Here is a 15,940-nt window from a genome sequence, read left to right as displayed (position 1 = left end):
AACTTTATTTTCCACAGCCATCAAGCTTAGACATGCCTTTCAAAATAAATACACATCGAAACTGATGTTCTTTTATATTGGGATAATCCAGCAACTGTGTTTTTAAGAAAAAAAAAAAATCACTAAAAGCACGAGAGCTGCAAAATGCTGTAAATTGAATCTGCCTGGCATCAAAGCCATGTCAGGGTGTATCTCCATGGTCTTTAGCAAGAAGATAAGACCTCGGACCTTCCCTGCACCGTTGGTGCTGATGATGCTGCAGAGCAAAAGCCCAGGGCAGGTTTTCCATTTCCCCACCTCTTTTTTTTGTTTCTTTGGTTTTTTTTTGTTTTTTTTTTTTTTTGTTCGTGAAGTTTGTGGGTATAAAGCTGAAAAAACTAGCACTCTACAAAGAGAGAGAAACAGCAACTGTCCTTTTTTTTTCTCTGTAGTATCATCAGAAAGCTTATCACAGGTGAACATTTCCCTTTTAGTTTCATCAAAATTCAAGCCATGCCCTGATGAGGAGCTGCTGCAGCACAGCTCATAGCGAAGCACACCAGCAGGTCATTGGATTTTATTAGGTTGAGCAAAAAAATAACTTCTGAGACAAGCTGTCTACCTTAGGTATCTCCGCAGTCCATATTAATGCAGTCTTTAAGCCTAGCCCGGTCTTAACGTGCTTGTTCTCATATTCTGCGGTGGTAGGAAGTGCTTCCCATTTTACCAGGTGTGGAATATGACGGAGGTTAAATAACTTGCCCAGGGTCAGAGGTGGTTGGTCTGGGTGGTTTAATTTTCCTGTAGACATCAGCGGGATACTGCTAGCAAGAATGTCTTGCTAGAAAGCACCCATGCAAACACGTCATGAGGTGCTTGTAGGCGGCTGCATAAATGCAGATGTTTCCTTGGGATCTTTGAGCAAATCCCCTTTTCCGTGTTCCTACCTTAGTGGTCGCTTCCTCTCATTCAGTTGTCACAAGCGATGTCTCAGTCCTCTTAAATCCATATTCTTGTTTTCCTCTCATGCTGTTGACAACATTTAAGGGTCAGGTGCAAACCTTACAAAATTGCAGAGACTTGTGTTGAGTTTCCGGGATTTCAAAATTGACCTTAGATAAAGGCTCGAGGTGAAACATTCCCAGTTCTCCAAGGGCATGTGTGGACCACATGGGATGGCAGCGCCAGGGCTGCCTAATTTGGGGTGGTTTCTAGAGGTAGAGCGGGAGCAACGCGGTGGCCGTGGTGTGGGCTTTCCCTGCCTATGGGAGATCATCCCCAGCTCTGCATGGCTCGAAACCTTCCTTGCCAGGGATAACTAGTTCTGGGGGCTCATTGCAGTACTTGTAAGAGAGAAACATGTTTTGCCTTCAGAGCAGGCCAGATTGCACCACACGACAGGCAATTTCAAAGCATTTCCCAGGAAAACATCCCCTTGGGTCCCTCTCAAGGGCTTCACCCGTAGAGGCCCCGAAGCAGCGTGAGATACCATCAATACACCTCAATTATGTTCCTGGGAAACAAAGCAGCGCAGCTCAGTGCTGACCCGACCTGCCAAAATTGCAGCTTCCTGGAGCTGTTGCTGAAATGGCTAAAGAATAGAGAGAGACTTTCCCGGTTTCCCTTTTAACACCACAATTCGAGACATTTATCACAGACCAGGAAGGGAATAGCTCTGATAGCTCTGTTGGTCCCAATCAGAAATACCGTCTCTTGGCCGAGCGTTGGCTTGGGGAGCGATGCATTAAGCGAACGTGGGAAATATAGATTTTTCTGGAGAGAGAAGTGTTTTTGCTACCGTCCAGTGTTTACTAATGTGTATTTTTCTGCTTTCCATCAAACAGTCAATGAAGGCTCAGGTGAAACCAATCAAAAAGAGACATCGACCTGTGACATTTGCCAGTTTGGGGCAGAGTGTGATGAAGATGCAGAGGATGTTTGGTACAGTACCTTGGTCTACTCTTTTATTTTCTATGAATGTCCTATTATTTGGAGATGCTGTGGTTCAGAAAGCATTAAAAATAGGGGATATCAGATTTGCCACGCCTGGAGATTCATCACGCGGTGATTGAGGTGGTTATTAATCTGTAAAAATGAATAAAAATCTGTTTTATAATCTTGAGACATGCACAATTTAGCAAAGTCTAGAAGAACAGAGTTATCCATTTTGTTGCTGTTATAACTTACACTGTTCCATCTGAAGGTTTTACGGCTCTATTCTTTGGTAAAAGTAGAAGTGGGAGAAATAATTGACCTAGAAAGGCTTCTCTGACTAAAACACACATTATTATCATCATCATCTTTTTATGTTAAACTTGGCATTAAAAATTTTGGAAATCCCTCTTGCCTTTATCAAGGTTGCTTTAGTTGAAGAGTGAGATCGAGCTGTCAAATAGTGCCCCGTGTCAGGCCCCGACCTCCTCCGGGCAGGACGGCCACGCACGGCCGGCCAGGCATGAAACTATGAACATTTCTCCCGTGCAGGGAGGAAGGCTGCGGATGCGATCATCAAATTGGGGCTCCTTTTGTTTTTGTCCTGCCAAGCTTTTAATAACCCCTGATTCTGGTGGGAGTCAAAACTTCTTATTGAGCCGAGATGGGGATGCTTAGCTAATTTGGGGTGGAAACAGGGCTGCTTTGGCTGTCTCCCCAAAGCGATGAGCCCGGTGGCATCCAAATGGGTGCCATAGCCACGCTGAGCTCCGCTGTAATAGCAGGTTTTCAGGGCATGGGCAGGCACACATATATTATTATCCCATTCCACTGTCTCATGTCACGAGAGTGGATGCAATTTGGCGTTCCATTAGTGAAGCCCTGTCTCTAGGTTAAAAACAAGGACTATCCGGTTGAGCGTCTTTAACATCTTGCTCCTTTCATATGCGAAAGCTCCTCATCGCTAAGAGGCTCACGCGTTGCTGGCGTTATTCCCACCTTTAATGCACTTTGCACCAGCGGGCTCATGAATATTTGATTTAGCAGGGCAGCGGCCCTGCTCTTTAGCACTGGGTTGCAATCTATGGGTAAAGCAGACGTTCGGTGTTGCCTGCACTGAGTTTTATTTCCAAGTTCGCTGAAGAATAATTGATTTTGTGGGACGGGTCTACTCGACATAACACCCCAAGAGATGTGCTTAAAAGGGGTGTGTTGAGCAGTTGCATCTCTCAAAGACCTTGCAAAAAGGCATCTATGAAATACTGCCTGCATAAATGGTGCTCAGCAAATCGTGATCATGCATGACCATGTCAGAGCCTTCAGATCTTTGTTTCATAGTTTATTGCTAATGTCTTGGTATGTGCTACTTTAGGGTACCAACCCCTATATTTTTTAGTATAAATACTCTAATGAGCAACACGCACCGCACGAGAGCAGGAAAACTGCATTCTCATGCAAACGAGCTCTATTACCCCGGGAAGATATTTGCACAAATCATGCAGCTGCCATCAGCCACTACCCCCCCCTAAAATCAATATTGTGCAAGCAATCAATATTTATCTTGATTAGAGCATAGGAAAGAAAACATATAAAAGGAACGAGTGCTTTTGCCAGCTCCTCAATCCGCATGGCAATTAGGGCGGTCAGTTTTGGGTCCCTTCCCGCTCCCATCGGCTGCTCTCAGCCAGAGCATCTGCAAACAAGATGATAGACTCCCATAAGATACTAAAAGGTAGCTTGAAAGCTCCCATATATTACACGGGTAGTGGCTGCCCCTTGTTCTGCAAACAAGTATGACCTGCTTGCTCCAGATACAGAAGCAACCCGCTCTTATATTTAATATCTGCAATGACCTGTGCCTTATTGAGGCAAAGGAATATATTCCTATTTAATAATAGTGCAGGAAAGGATGTATGGAGCAAAGTCAAGGGGCTATGGCACCCACCAATATCTGCCATGAGATGACCAGTAAATATATACATATATATACACACACATACACACACGCACACACATATATATATACTTTTTTAACATAAGCCAAGACCACCTAGAATTACTTTATTGCCATTACTCTACTCTGATAACACTCTGATAAATAATTCAGCCCACCCCAAAGAAACTGAGTGTGTTTTCTCTATGTATCTAGGAAGTCTGGCATGTAGACTATAGATCATGTCTTTAAATGTTCTTAAATAAATGCAAAACCACGTTCCCTCTGTATTATTCACCCAGGTAGGTGTTGCAAATACCTTATATGATAGATAAATCCGGAAGCCAGATGCTAGTTTCTAGCTTATCCAGAAGCTGGAATGTTGGCTTTCAGGTTCAGAAAATAAGCTTCCAGCCTGTGGAAGTTAATGACAGGTATTCCGCCGGCTCCGGTGAGACAAAAATTCCTTCCCAATAGCTAAGTGTGGAGCAACTCCGCATCAGCCAGCGGAGCCATGAGGCGGCAGGAGGCAGGGCAGGCTCTAGCAGCGAGTAAATGCAGAGCCATTCACAGAGAGCAAAGGGATAACTCGGAAATGCTGGTGATAAAAGCACGATTTGGCTTCCCGACTGCTTGCGTCGCTGCAGAGGAAATATTGATTTGTGAAAAGCCAAAAATAGTTGATGAGAATTTTTTTTTTCGGTTTTCTTGTCTCATCATGGCTCTATCCTCCTGTAGCAGCAAAACACAAACATCTAAAATTGTGAAATTTAAAGGGGAAAAGTTTATGAGAGAGGTACAGGCTGTCGTTTGTCCTTACAATTGCTAGCCTTACATTTGCCATAAATAAATGAATGAATAAAAGCACGGCACGGATTTTACAAACAGAAGCCTCTGTACATGAGACATTACAGCATGAAGGAGCAAGTGGGTGGCAATGCAGTTTGCACTTTTTTCCCCCCGTTTTTCCATTTTTTCCCCTGTTATTTGAAAGGAATCTCCCCTCGCACCCCAACCCTGCACGTGCCTTCACGACGGCCGATTTAGTCCCAATAAAACGCCAACGAGTCTAATGGGCAATCAAGAAAGGGGTGACATTTACTGCTTGGCTTTTTATGATGCTGTGAACCGAGCAAGATTTGGAGCTGTACGGTGCCTTCGGGGGGCAGGAGATCTCCGGCAATGAATCGTGTTTATACCTTTTCCAATTTCCCACCAGCGTTTTAGCAATGAATAGACGACGTTGTTATTGAGTTTTATGTAAGCGTGTTTACGAAAACAGGAATACGGCTTCGTAATTTGGAATTAGATGCGTTGGCTAAATAGATCGGCGAAGAGATAACTACGCAAAGCCCGGGGAAAGCACTTCCACTTTATTATCAAATGTCTTAATAGAATGTCTCATCTCCTCCACCCGACTTTATGTTAACCATTAAATTAAAACTACATCCATCAGAGAAGGTCAGAGGCTCCTTCGTGCACCCACGTTGGAACATCAAGGCCACAGAAAAAAAGAAAAAACACCTGATTATTCAGCGCTTACTTCCGCTGTGATGCTTTGGGGTCCTTCAAATCATTGTCATTCTGCACTGCATAGTAATAAAAATCTCTATGCAGAATGCGGCTGGTTCCTCGCATGGTCTCTGTGATTTCTAATTGTTTGAGGAACCGTCTGCTATTGAAATGCCACGCAGAAGCGTTGCCTCGCCCGAAGGGAATCCAGCATTTCTCCTCTCGCTCCCGGCGAAGATAAACATTTGAACAGTGGAAATAGGTAAAACATCCCCAAGAAGCCTCTGTATGGAAGCAGGCATTGCAAGAGCCCTTAGCGCTGAAGCTGAACGCCAAAGGACAAAAAAAAGGAGAAGTAAATAAATAAATAACCCCCAAACTGAGGCACTCAGAATAAGCCATCTTTTGTCTTCTCTTGTGATCTGAGAGCAAAAGCGAAGCACATGCAGATCCAGGAAAGAAATAGCACCAGCTATTTTTGTGCTGCTGTTATAAAATATGTATAGTTTATTGTTCAGCACTGCAGCTAAAGTCATGCGTCGGCCTCAAAAAACGAAGCGAAGTTTGTTTTGAAGAAAGCACACACACATCTCTCTCTTTTAAGCCTTTTCATGATGTTCTTGAGAACATCTTGAGGTGACAGGATTGCAGTCTCCTGGGAAGCAGAGACAAGTCTTGAGGTATGCGGCATAGAAAGTGGAAGCAAAATGGTGTGTGTGTAGTAAAAATATGTTTTTAGGATACAGTTTTATGTATATAAATACGGATGTATATGCAGATGTTGTTCAACATCTCTGCAAAGTGATAGAGGAGGCATTTGGGGCTGAGTACTGGTCTCTCTATGCAGGACATATCTCTACAGAGTGGCTTCAAATGGATGTTTAACATCCCATCTGGAGGGGAGGACACTTGGAGAGGACAGCATTGACACCCAAACAGAAAATTGACTTCTGTATTACTGTTTTCTAATCAGAGGAAAGTCAGAAATCTCTCCCGTAGACATATCCTGAATGTACAACAACTGTGGTTTTATTTCTGCTCTGCTTTATGGAAAAGGAAAGGCTTTGGGTTTTTTCTTTTTATACAGCAAAATGTTTTTGCATTGCCTTTTTTAATTTTTCCTGGAGAAAATATACGACGTATTTAAAGTGATTGCAGAGCATCACTTTCACTGCAAAATAGCGTTCACTGAGACATGGTGGCATCTCACAGCTGACCAAATTAGCATATGCACTCAAATATCAGAGCTCTGACTAGTAAAAATAACACTATATTTGCATTTTCACATTTTTTATCTCCTGCCTCCCTGTCTGTTTGGTTTTATGCCTTTATTCCTGACTGACAATTCTCTTTGTGGCAGATTTATTGCCGTGCTGCCGGTTGGACCCTGTAATCAAGTAGGCACTTGGCTGAAGACATTAGTCATTTCATTAAGTACTTTTTCTGCAGAGATCCAAGACACCATTTCCTGTTGCTCTGCTTCCAAAAGCGAATGACCCATGGCCCGCAGAGCTGGGCTATGAATCTTTAATAAACAGAGGTTTCCAAACTGCAGCGGGTTCATTAAAATACGTGGCATAGGGAAGAGCTGCCATTGTCCTCTCCTTCTGACCAAGCATCCCTGCGTCTGTCCTAGTAAAACCAGTTCTTCTTATCATCTGTGTGTCAAAAATGATCCTGTAATGACTATATGCATGAATTAAGGAGATCGATAGCGTTCTTCTGCACTTTAGAGGCACAGACCCAGCCTGTCTTTTTACTGAGACACCTCCTTATGATCCTTGTTCCCATAGGGTGGTCGGGCAGTGCAACCAGGCTGTGCCACAGCACGTGCCTATGATCTACAGCCATGCAAAATGCATCGAGCAGGTCAAGGAGGTGCCTGGGTTGCTGGTTCGATAGTGTTTATTTTACTCTGTGTTTTTTTTTTACTTTTTGTGTTCGCCAAATTAGCTATGTGAACGGCTGGGTGTTCAGTGGCAGGAAACAGAGGAAGATGAAGCCTGTGGTAGGAGTAGAATTCATCTGAGACCATCCTAATGACCTGGAAGAAGAGGCAGAAGAAAGCAAGCCTCGCTTAATGATTGTTTACAGTGACAGCCCAAATTTTAATCAATTAACATCTGAGCCCATTACTTGCAAGAGGCGATGGGCCCCTGGGACCGCATGCAGTAGTTTTGCCTTCTCAGGGGATTTCAGTTGGCATCTTTGAAGCACTCGTCTCTCCCAGATGCTTTCAGAGCAACTTTTCGAACTGCAATAGGCATATATAAACCTTCTCTGTGTATTTAGTGCATGCCCTTGGGTACAGACCCTTCCCGAGACCCCCCAGGAGCCCTCATTGACCCTCTGAGAGGTTCTTGAGCCCCAGGAAAGCAGAGTCAGCCTTTACGTTGCCAAGCTTTCCTCAATGCTCTACTTAGGAACGCAGAAGCGGATGGATTTATTGATATAGCGATAATTGGAAGTCATAGCCAGGGTGATAAAACGGCCAAACGATCAAATTGCTTAAAATTAGAGATGTGCTCAAGTGCCTCAGGGAGCGGGCGAGCGCTCTGCTTGGCGGAGCATGCGATGAGGCGGCCGGCCGCTGCGCCACACGAGGGACAGCTGGGTGACACCAGCCCCGCCTGACACTCTTTTTGGTGAAAAGAACATAAATTGATTTTTTTTTATTATTTTTTTGAATCTTTACTTTTGCAGTGGGCTGTAGATAGGAGCAGGACAGATGTCCTGCTTCTGGGTGCAGATGTCAGGGCCAAGACCCGCTTCAGAGTCTTGAAGGCCTGGGGTCTTAGGTCTTGAAGAGGCTCTCACTTGGGCTCCCCACGTTCCACCTCGCGTAGTGTCCACACTGCAGCCCAAGCAAGGGCTTCACAGCTTGATTCGCCTGCTTTGATGCAAGAACATCCAGCTTGTACAGGTTTTAGCATGGGGTTCGGGAAAGCTTTGTGCTTTTCTCATTTGCTGTGGGAGGCTGGAAGAGTCTTTTAGGGACGATTTTTTTAAAATAAAGATATCAAAAGGTACAAATAAATGCCTAATAGGCTCAGAAACAGTCTTTGAAATCAGCAGGCGATAAGCCTAGGAGAAGATCAGAAATCTCCCCCAAAGTGGTTGCTTACATCTCTAAGCATCTAAACATCTTTAAAAATATGTCTCTCAGAATAGGTTCTAGCTGACATTACTCTGAACATTGGCTCCTGGCTTCTCCAGGCATTTTTTAAATTGCTTCCATGCATATTAGAGTACCCTTTTGGTTTATTTTTTTCATTGACCTGGTATTTTCTTGATTTGAGACTAATATACATTAACCTACACTCTTTTTTTTTTTTTTGGTAGCAAAAAGATTGAGAAATGAAGCTGCTTATGAACTGTTTTATTATAAGAGGAAAAAAAAAGAAGAAGAGCATATGGCTGATTGTGCCCCATCTGAAATGCAAATGACAAAAAAAAAATCTGATTGCTTAAAAAAGGCCAGATTTTTATCTTACATTGCAGTGGAAACTGTTACACAGGGACACGGTCTCTTTTTTTTTTTTTTTTTTCCTACTAGTTATAAAACCATTTCATTGAATTTATAACCACAACTTCCCACCTTTGGCCTCACTTGTAGCTGAAGCTTTCTGTTTTGGGTGGCTGGCCGGGGACATGGGATTCACCCAAGTCTAAAACCGTTGTTGCATTGGATGGACGGCACCTCAACAGAGGCAAATTTTGTGGCTCCTTTGATTTCAGCATAGCAAAACAGCTTGAATTATCTGCAGATTTGCTTGCATGCTCTTCGTTTTATAAAAAGAGCTACATTTGAAAATGCTCTGCTTGAGTTTTCCATGGATAATTCTCTGTCTTTCCCTTGGCTTACTTTTCTGTCTGCCGCCTCTCCCAGTGTTTCATTTGCATCCAGAAATACAAATGACCTTTTGACAGAGCTTTCCAGTTCCCTTCTGATTTGCATTGTACAGAAAGGAAGCAAAAACACTTTTATTTTTGAGATTTATTTATGATACCATGAAAAAAACTTCCTCATATTAGCCTCTCTTCTCCTTGCCTTTCCAGGTGTGTGTGCAACATTGACTGTTCTCAAACCAACTTCAATCCTCTCTGTGCTTCCGATGGGAAATCTTATGATAATGCGTGTCAAATCAAAGAGGCCTCGTGCCAGAAACAGGAGAAAATTGAAGTCATGTCTTTGGGTCGATGTCAAGGTAATGCTCATAACAAAACTCATTTCAAAGAATGTTTTCAATTTTTTGTTCAGAAAAAAAGAAAAAAAGGGGAACAGAGCTGGCTGCTGCTTTGGCACTTCTTACGTTTCCGTTAGATCTTGTGATTTACATTGCAGAATGCAGATATCCAGCCAGGCAAAAGCAGTGCTGGTAACACGCTCTTCCCACAGCTTGCATTTTGTTCTGAAATCCCATGTTCTGAAATAAAAATGAAGAAAATCTGAGGCTATTGAGGCTCAGACTCGTAGTAGCCTTTTTTTCTCCTTAGCTTCTGACCTATAAATGCTCAGTACATCTACTTACAGGCCATACTATACCTATACATATTACTTTATTCGTGTTTTTTTTTAAGTTAACTTCCTTACCTAACCATCCTCGTTTCACATATTAAAATTCCGCAATTACTTCAAATAGAGCAGAAATCAACAAAACAACAGCTTCTTTATGCCAGTGCATTTATCCTAGCGACAATCCTTTAGCACATGTTGTTTTGGGGGAAAAAAAAAATAAAAGTGTTTCCTTAATGGACAAGGTTTCATGTTTCCTTCCAAAAAGCTTGATCCTGCTGTTCTCACCTGTCAGGCCCCAGGGATGATGCTGCGTGTGGAGGCAAGACTGTGTTTGCCCAGGCAGCAGTGACTAGGCTATATTCCCTAGCAAGTACAGGGCTCCCAAGGTAATTCCATGCATTTCTTTTAACACAGATAATACAACAACAACCACAAAATCTGAAGATGGGCATTACGCGCGGACAGATTACGCAGGTATGGTCTCTATTCTGTGGGAATTGCAATTCGCATGAACTGTGGAAGTCACTTTCTGCCTCCTAAGATGAGATGTCCTCACTTTCTAGTATATTTTTGGTATATTTTAACTATAGACAAGCACGTTGTGTTCTCATTGCTGTCTCTTTAGCTAGAAACAATCCTTCTTAGCAAATGGGCCTCTCTATTTTTATCAATCTGCAGTGTCGCAATATTCTGCAATGTGCAATATTCTGGACATAAAACACTTGTTTTGATAGTGGGAAGGATAAATGTTGTAAACTAATTGCCAGAATTAGGAGACATTAAAGTTATTGAATTACAGTGCATAAAAGGGCTGTCTCTTTTTGAGAGAATACACAGACATAAGAAAGTGCAAATGCAAAGCACAGTGCAGCACAGCTGTGGCACTATGAAACGTTGCCATAATAGATAATATTACCTGTCTGTGTTTGACTATAAAGTTAATAAGGTTCTTAAAATGGCTTTTTTAAGGTGATAAATGGCTTTAATTTATTTAGAAGCTACAGCAAAATATAATGGCTCAATAGTCCTATATGGCATTTGAAATTAAAAACATGTAAATGCTGGTGAGGTTTTCTTTACTGAATTTTCTTTCAGGATTTTTTTTTCTTCTTTACACCATTACATTTATCTAGGAGGTTTGATTCAGGAATAAGCGTGTGGGGCTCAAATTGCTGGCCAAGAAGAAAAGCCTTTGCTTTCTTGATCACAAAGGTCCTGACGCTACCCAGCCCCAAGGCAACTAAGGCCCCTAGACCCACGGGAGGAATGTAAAATCCTGAATCATCTGACTTACCTAGCAGACCTCTGTTTAGTATGGAAAGGCGTTATGCTTTGAAAACAAATTCCTAGAGGCTCCCGATACAATTCAAGGAGGATCTGGGGGGTCTTGAGGGCAGTTAGTGTGACTGTATAACCTGGGCTGAGCTCATGTCATCACTGCTTTGCAGTTTTGCTGGCATTTTTGCATCATGTAGTGCCTTCGGAATCTAGGCAATCAGGGAGTTTTCATCTTGTTTATTCATTTGCCTATTTATTCTTATTCTTCAATACTTATAATCCCTCCTTAAGATCTGGATAGCAGCAATTATACCCCGTACTGATTTTATCCTTTTTCATTATTGAATTACAGAGATTTTTTCCAAGCCATTTTGAGCACTATAAAGAATAAGCCAGTATAGATGAGTCATATTTCACTGTTATATATTCATGAAAATTGTCAGTAAAGACACTGACAAATTTGATAGAGCTATTCAATAATATGATCTTCCAAGCCAGACAGAACTCCCTGTATAATCACTGATTAGATCAAGTCTCAGAAGCTGAACACCAGCCACACGGTGAAGCTGATGGAAAGACATTGAGTAGTTTTCAGCCATGGTAGTCTCCCCTGGTGAAAAATGCACATCCACAAGTGGTTGGTCTGAGCCATATTCCTGGATTCCTTGCTAGCACATTCTCACCTGCTGGCAAACTCAAACAGAACATTCTCAGATGGATTCTCTCCCCACTGGTTTCCCTTGTGAGTTCAAGTCTAGTCCACACTCTAAGCTCTTTTCCAGGCTGTCTCAGATTCCCAGGTTTACCTCAAGTGCTTGGATGTGTCGGAACGTGATCTTCCTTTGGCTGGGCCGAGTCTGTAAAGAAGACCCAAGAACTGATGCAAATCTTCCAATTCAAGGATAAAAAGAGTTTTTGACCATGCATTTTGACCAAAACATGTATGAATATAATGTTTATGTATGAAGAAAATAAGAGTATCTTAATTTTTTTTACCAAAACAAGACACTCTGCATCATTGAGTTATAACCCCTTCAAATGGGAGAACAAACCGTGCCCATCAAAGAAAATATTGAGAATTGACAGCGCTCCACTGATCCAGGACCCACTGAATTCAGTCAGTCGTCTTCGCTGACCCTAACTGTCCCTGAATAGGCCCCAAGAGTCAGAATGGCTATGGCACTGAATTTGGATATGAACAATGACTATTTCTTTTCGATTTCGGGAATAATATGTTAGGAGTTTGGAAGAGATTCCTTCTCCAGATTATAACATTTTCAAAGTAGGTCAAATTTTGAGTCTAAACCACTTGACATTGTCCCTTTAGTTTTATATCTACTACCATGTCAGCCATTTCCTAAACTGGTGAAAAATAATAAAGTCCGACAGCTTAGCTCTGGGATATAAACTATCATGTAACTTTGCTCTGTCTTTTTGAACCAGGCTTTCTTTTCTTCTTAATGGAATTAGCAAGTGATACATAGAGCTGAACATCAAGCTACCATCGTAACTAGAGAGAAATCCTTTCTCATCTGCAGCTTTATAAAAAACATGAGGAAAATTGTATCCTTGCATATGCAGATTTCCTTGGCTTTCAATTTCACAGACGCTAAGTCAGAGGTTGTCACACTAAACAAGTACATTGTTTAAGAAATATTTCTGCTTTTCCATCAAATCACTTCAAATTGGAAAAAAAAAAGTAGTATTTTGACAGCTGTAAGACTGGGTGAATGCTGTTTAGCTAAGAATTCCACATGCACTCACACATTAATGCACACACATTCCTAGCATTTAAGAGCATCAATACAAATTATGCCTTTCTTAAAAATAGAAAGCTTTTAAATGTTGGTTTAATTGTTAGTTGCTTTTGCAAGTACAAGATTTTATTAAAATTTACATAGAGTTTATGTTTAACAGTTGAAGTCCACAAAAGGCAATGGAAGTCACAGAATCACAGAAGGGCTGAGGTTGGAAGGGGCCTCTAGGGATCATCCAGTCCAGCCCCTGCTCCAGCAGGGACACCCAGAGCAGGGGCACAGGGTGGCAGCCAGGCGGGTTTGAAGATCTGCAGAGAAGGAGCCTCCACAGCCTCTCTGGGCAGCCTGTGCCAGGGCTCTGGCACCCTCACAGCAAAGAAGTTCTTCCTCACATGCAGATGGAACTGCCTGGGGTTCAGCTTGCACCCATTACCCCTTGTCCTGTCACCACCGAGTAGAATTTGGTCCCGTTCTCTTTACATTCTACCCTCAGGTACTTGTACATGTTGATCAGATCCTCTCTCAGTCTTCTCTTCTCCAGACTAAACAAGCCCCGCTCGCTCAGTCTTTCCTCACACGATGGCTGCTCCAGTCCCTTCACCATCTTCCTGTCCCTGCGCTGGCCCCTCTCTAGCAGCTCCACGTCCCTCTTGTCCTGGGGAGCCCAGAGCTGCCCCCAGTGCTCCAGGTGCCTCCCCAGAGCTGAGCAGAGGGGCAGGATCCCCTCCCTCGCCCGCTGCCAACGCTCCTCCTGCTGCAGCCAGGAGCCCATGGGCCTTCCTGGCCACGAGGGCACGTTGCTGCCTCATGGGCAACTTGGTGTCAACCAGGACCCCCAAATCCGTCTCTGTGGAGCTGCTTTCCAGCAGGTCAACCCCAAATCTGTCCTGGTGCCTGGGGTTATTCCTGCCCAGGTGCAGGACCCTGCACTTGTCCTTACAACACAAACAAAAATCCCAATTCAGGTTGTATCTCAGGCCAAGGAATTTTGTTTCTTTTGGCCTGTGACTTGAGGAAAGCAATCAGGCCATCTGCTCCTGGGAGGTATGAACGTACTGTGCCCCATGTCCTTTAAGATCATTCAGAAACGTGGATGGCAATATATATCACTGAAGTCTAGGGTGTATAACCTCAAGATAATAAACAAGAGAAGAGCTGGTCTGGATGTGTAACATAATTTCACAATAGAAGCAGGTGAAGAAGGCATTTTGGTCCTCTTTTGGCCACCTAATCCCGACAGAAGTAAAAATAAAAAGTAAAACAGAATTGATCCATTCAAACTGAGACATTGAAGAGGTCTGGTAGTCCACTAAGAAGATGCAGGATGGAGCCACCAGTATAACTGGAAAGCAAATTTGTGGATCATACAGTATTTATGATGCAAGGAGACAAGAGACTAAGCAAGTGAACAGAAGAGCAAACTAAGGGCAGAGAATAATCTAAAGTGACAGTTGCTCAGGTACATGGCAGGAAGAAGCAAGGGAAAATGTGATTCCCATAGGGTGGAGTTGTGACAAACAGCAAATGCAGAAGGGATGTGAGCATATATTCTGATAGAGGAGACCAAGGATGAAATCAATCTTGGAGGAAACGTCTTTGGGTGATATGCTCTTCAATCACCTGTCTTGACACAGGCCTACTATAAATGGTGCTAGTTCTTCGAGTGATCTTAGGTCATTGAGGCTTTCAATTATTTGCATTACAACCGTATCTGACTGAGGAGGGAAACCATCGTGTTATTTTTGCACCTGAACTGCAGGACTTTTCTAGTACGAATTCATGAATCAGTCATTAGATCATTTGCTGTGGATCCAATGCTTCCTTTGCCTTACGTGGAAATTAGATCACATCGTTCTGATTTTCTAGATGTGGGAGCTGCAAGTGTCAGATATTTCAAATATTCTGTATTGACTCCAGGTAACAATGCCGGAGCAGCCTGGCCACCATGGCCACAATTTGGTGCGGCAGCTGACTGCCACCCACAACACTAGCTTGAAGTAGTTAGTGGCTATTAAGAAGCACCACAGTGTATTCTTGTGCCTAGCAGCTCTATTTTAGGTCTTGCTTCTGAAAATATGCTACAAGGAATTACAGAGTCTTCCCAAGGATCTGAGGATTAAAGTTAGAATCATGTTTTGGAACATCCATTTTTCAGGAAACATCAGCATCTTAATATCCGTGTTTGATCTAGTTTGATCGTTTTCTGAAATGAAAATAAATATTTTGAAATATTCATAAAAAGAATTTCTTCAAAATTTTGTTTCATGGGACAATTTGGCATTCTTAGTGAAACATTAGATATCAGAACATTAGTAGATGAAAGCAGGTGACAGTTGAAAGAAATGAGTTTTACACTGAGGAAAGTTGCTGCCTGGAAGTGACTGAAACATCATAGTTTCTTGAAGGAGTATTGCCATGTCAAATGATAACACGAACACAAGATAATCTGATCACACCAACATGTAGACATGTAGAAACCTGAACCTGAAGATAAATAAGGCTTTACCCTAGAATGAAGAACTATATAGGCATCTGTGGGAACAAAAAGCAATATGCTTGGAGAAGAAAAGAAGGAATTTATTTATTTATTTATTCTTAATAGAGCTTAAGAATTAGACTATGTGGAAGAGAGAAGCAATTTTTGCCAAGTTGAATAGATGGTTCCACTTCTTCCCAAATATCTGCTAAAAGCCGTATCTTGCATCAATGATGTCAGCAGTGCAACATACTTGTTCTCTTTCTTAAAGAAAATTTATTCTAAGAAATGTGCCTCAATTCATGCAAAATAATGTGTTCGTTGGTGAACCCTCTAGGAACAAAAATCTTTTATTCAAGAAAAAGTGGAAATGCTCATAGGAAGCAGGAAATGCAACACTGAATATCAGTTACACTTCCTCAAAAGCTTCTTTCCTTAAACCATTTCTTTGCTATCAGGAAGTATTTATGTAATATTCCATAATCAGTGGCAGTGGCTTTCCTAATTTTATCCACACGGAATTGGAAGGCTCTGCTGCAATAACCAGCCTTGCC

At 42.4% G+C, this 15,940-nt stretch overlaps 1 protein-coding gene across 1 annotated transcript in view; it reads left to right on the top strand.

Moving 5' to 3' along the window:
* The window catches only part of TMEFF2 (transmembrane protein with EGF like and two follistatin like domains 2), a 71,468-nt gene that overhangs the window by 46,133 nt on the left and 9,395 nt on the right, over positions 1-15,940 (top strand). Inside the window, exons 5-7 of the mRNA XM_088523794.1 lie at positions 1,824-1,920; positions 9,416-9,564; positions 10,290-10,349. Coding sequence (XP_088379920.1) covers positions 1,824-1,920; positions 9,416-9,564; positions 10,290-10,349 — 306 coding nt within the window. The remainder of the gene's footprint in view (positions 1-1,823; positions 1,921-9,415; positions 9,565-10,289; positions 10,350-15,940) is intronic.

This window comes from Tinamus guttatus, unplaced genomic scaffold (assembly GCF_059628265.1).
Source record: "Tinamus guttatus ecotype Peru unplaced genomic scaffold, ASM5962826v1 Tinamus_guttatus_pri_ptg000197l, whole genome shotgun sequence".
NCBI classification, from domain to species: Eukaryota; Metazoa; Chordata; class Aves; order Tinamiformes; family Tinamidae; genus Tinamus; species Tinamus guttatus.
Note: the sequence above shows the minus strand (reverse complement) of the source record. Positions and strands in the feature narration are given on the sequence as shown.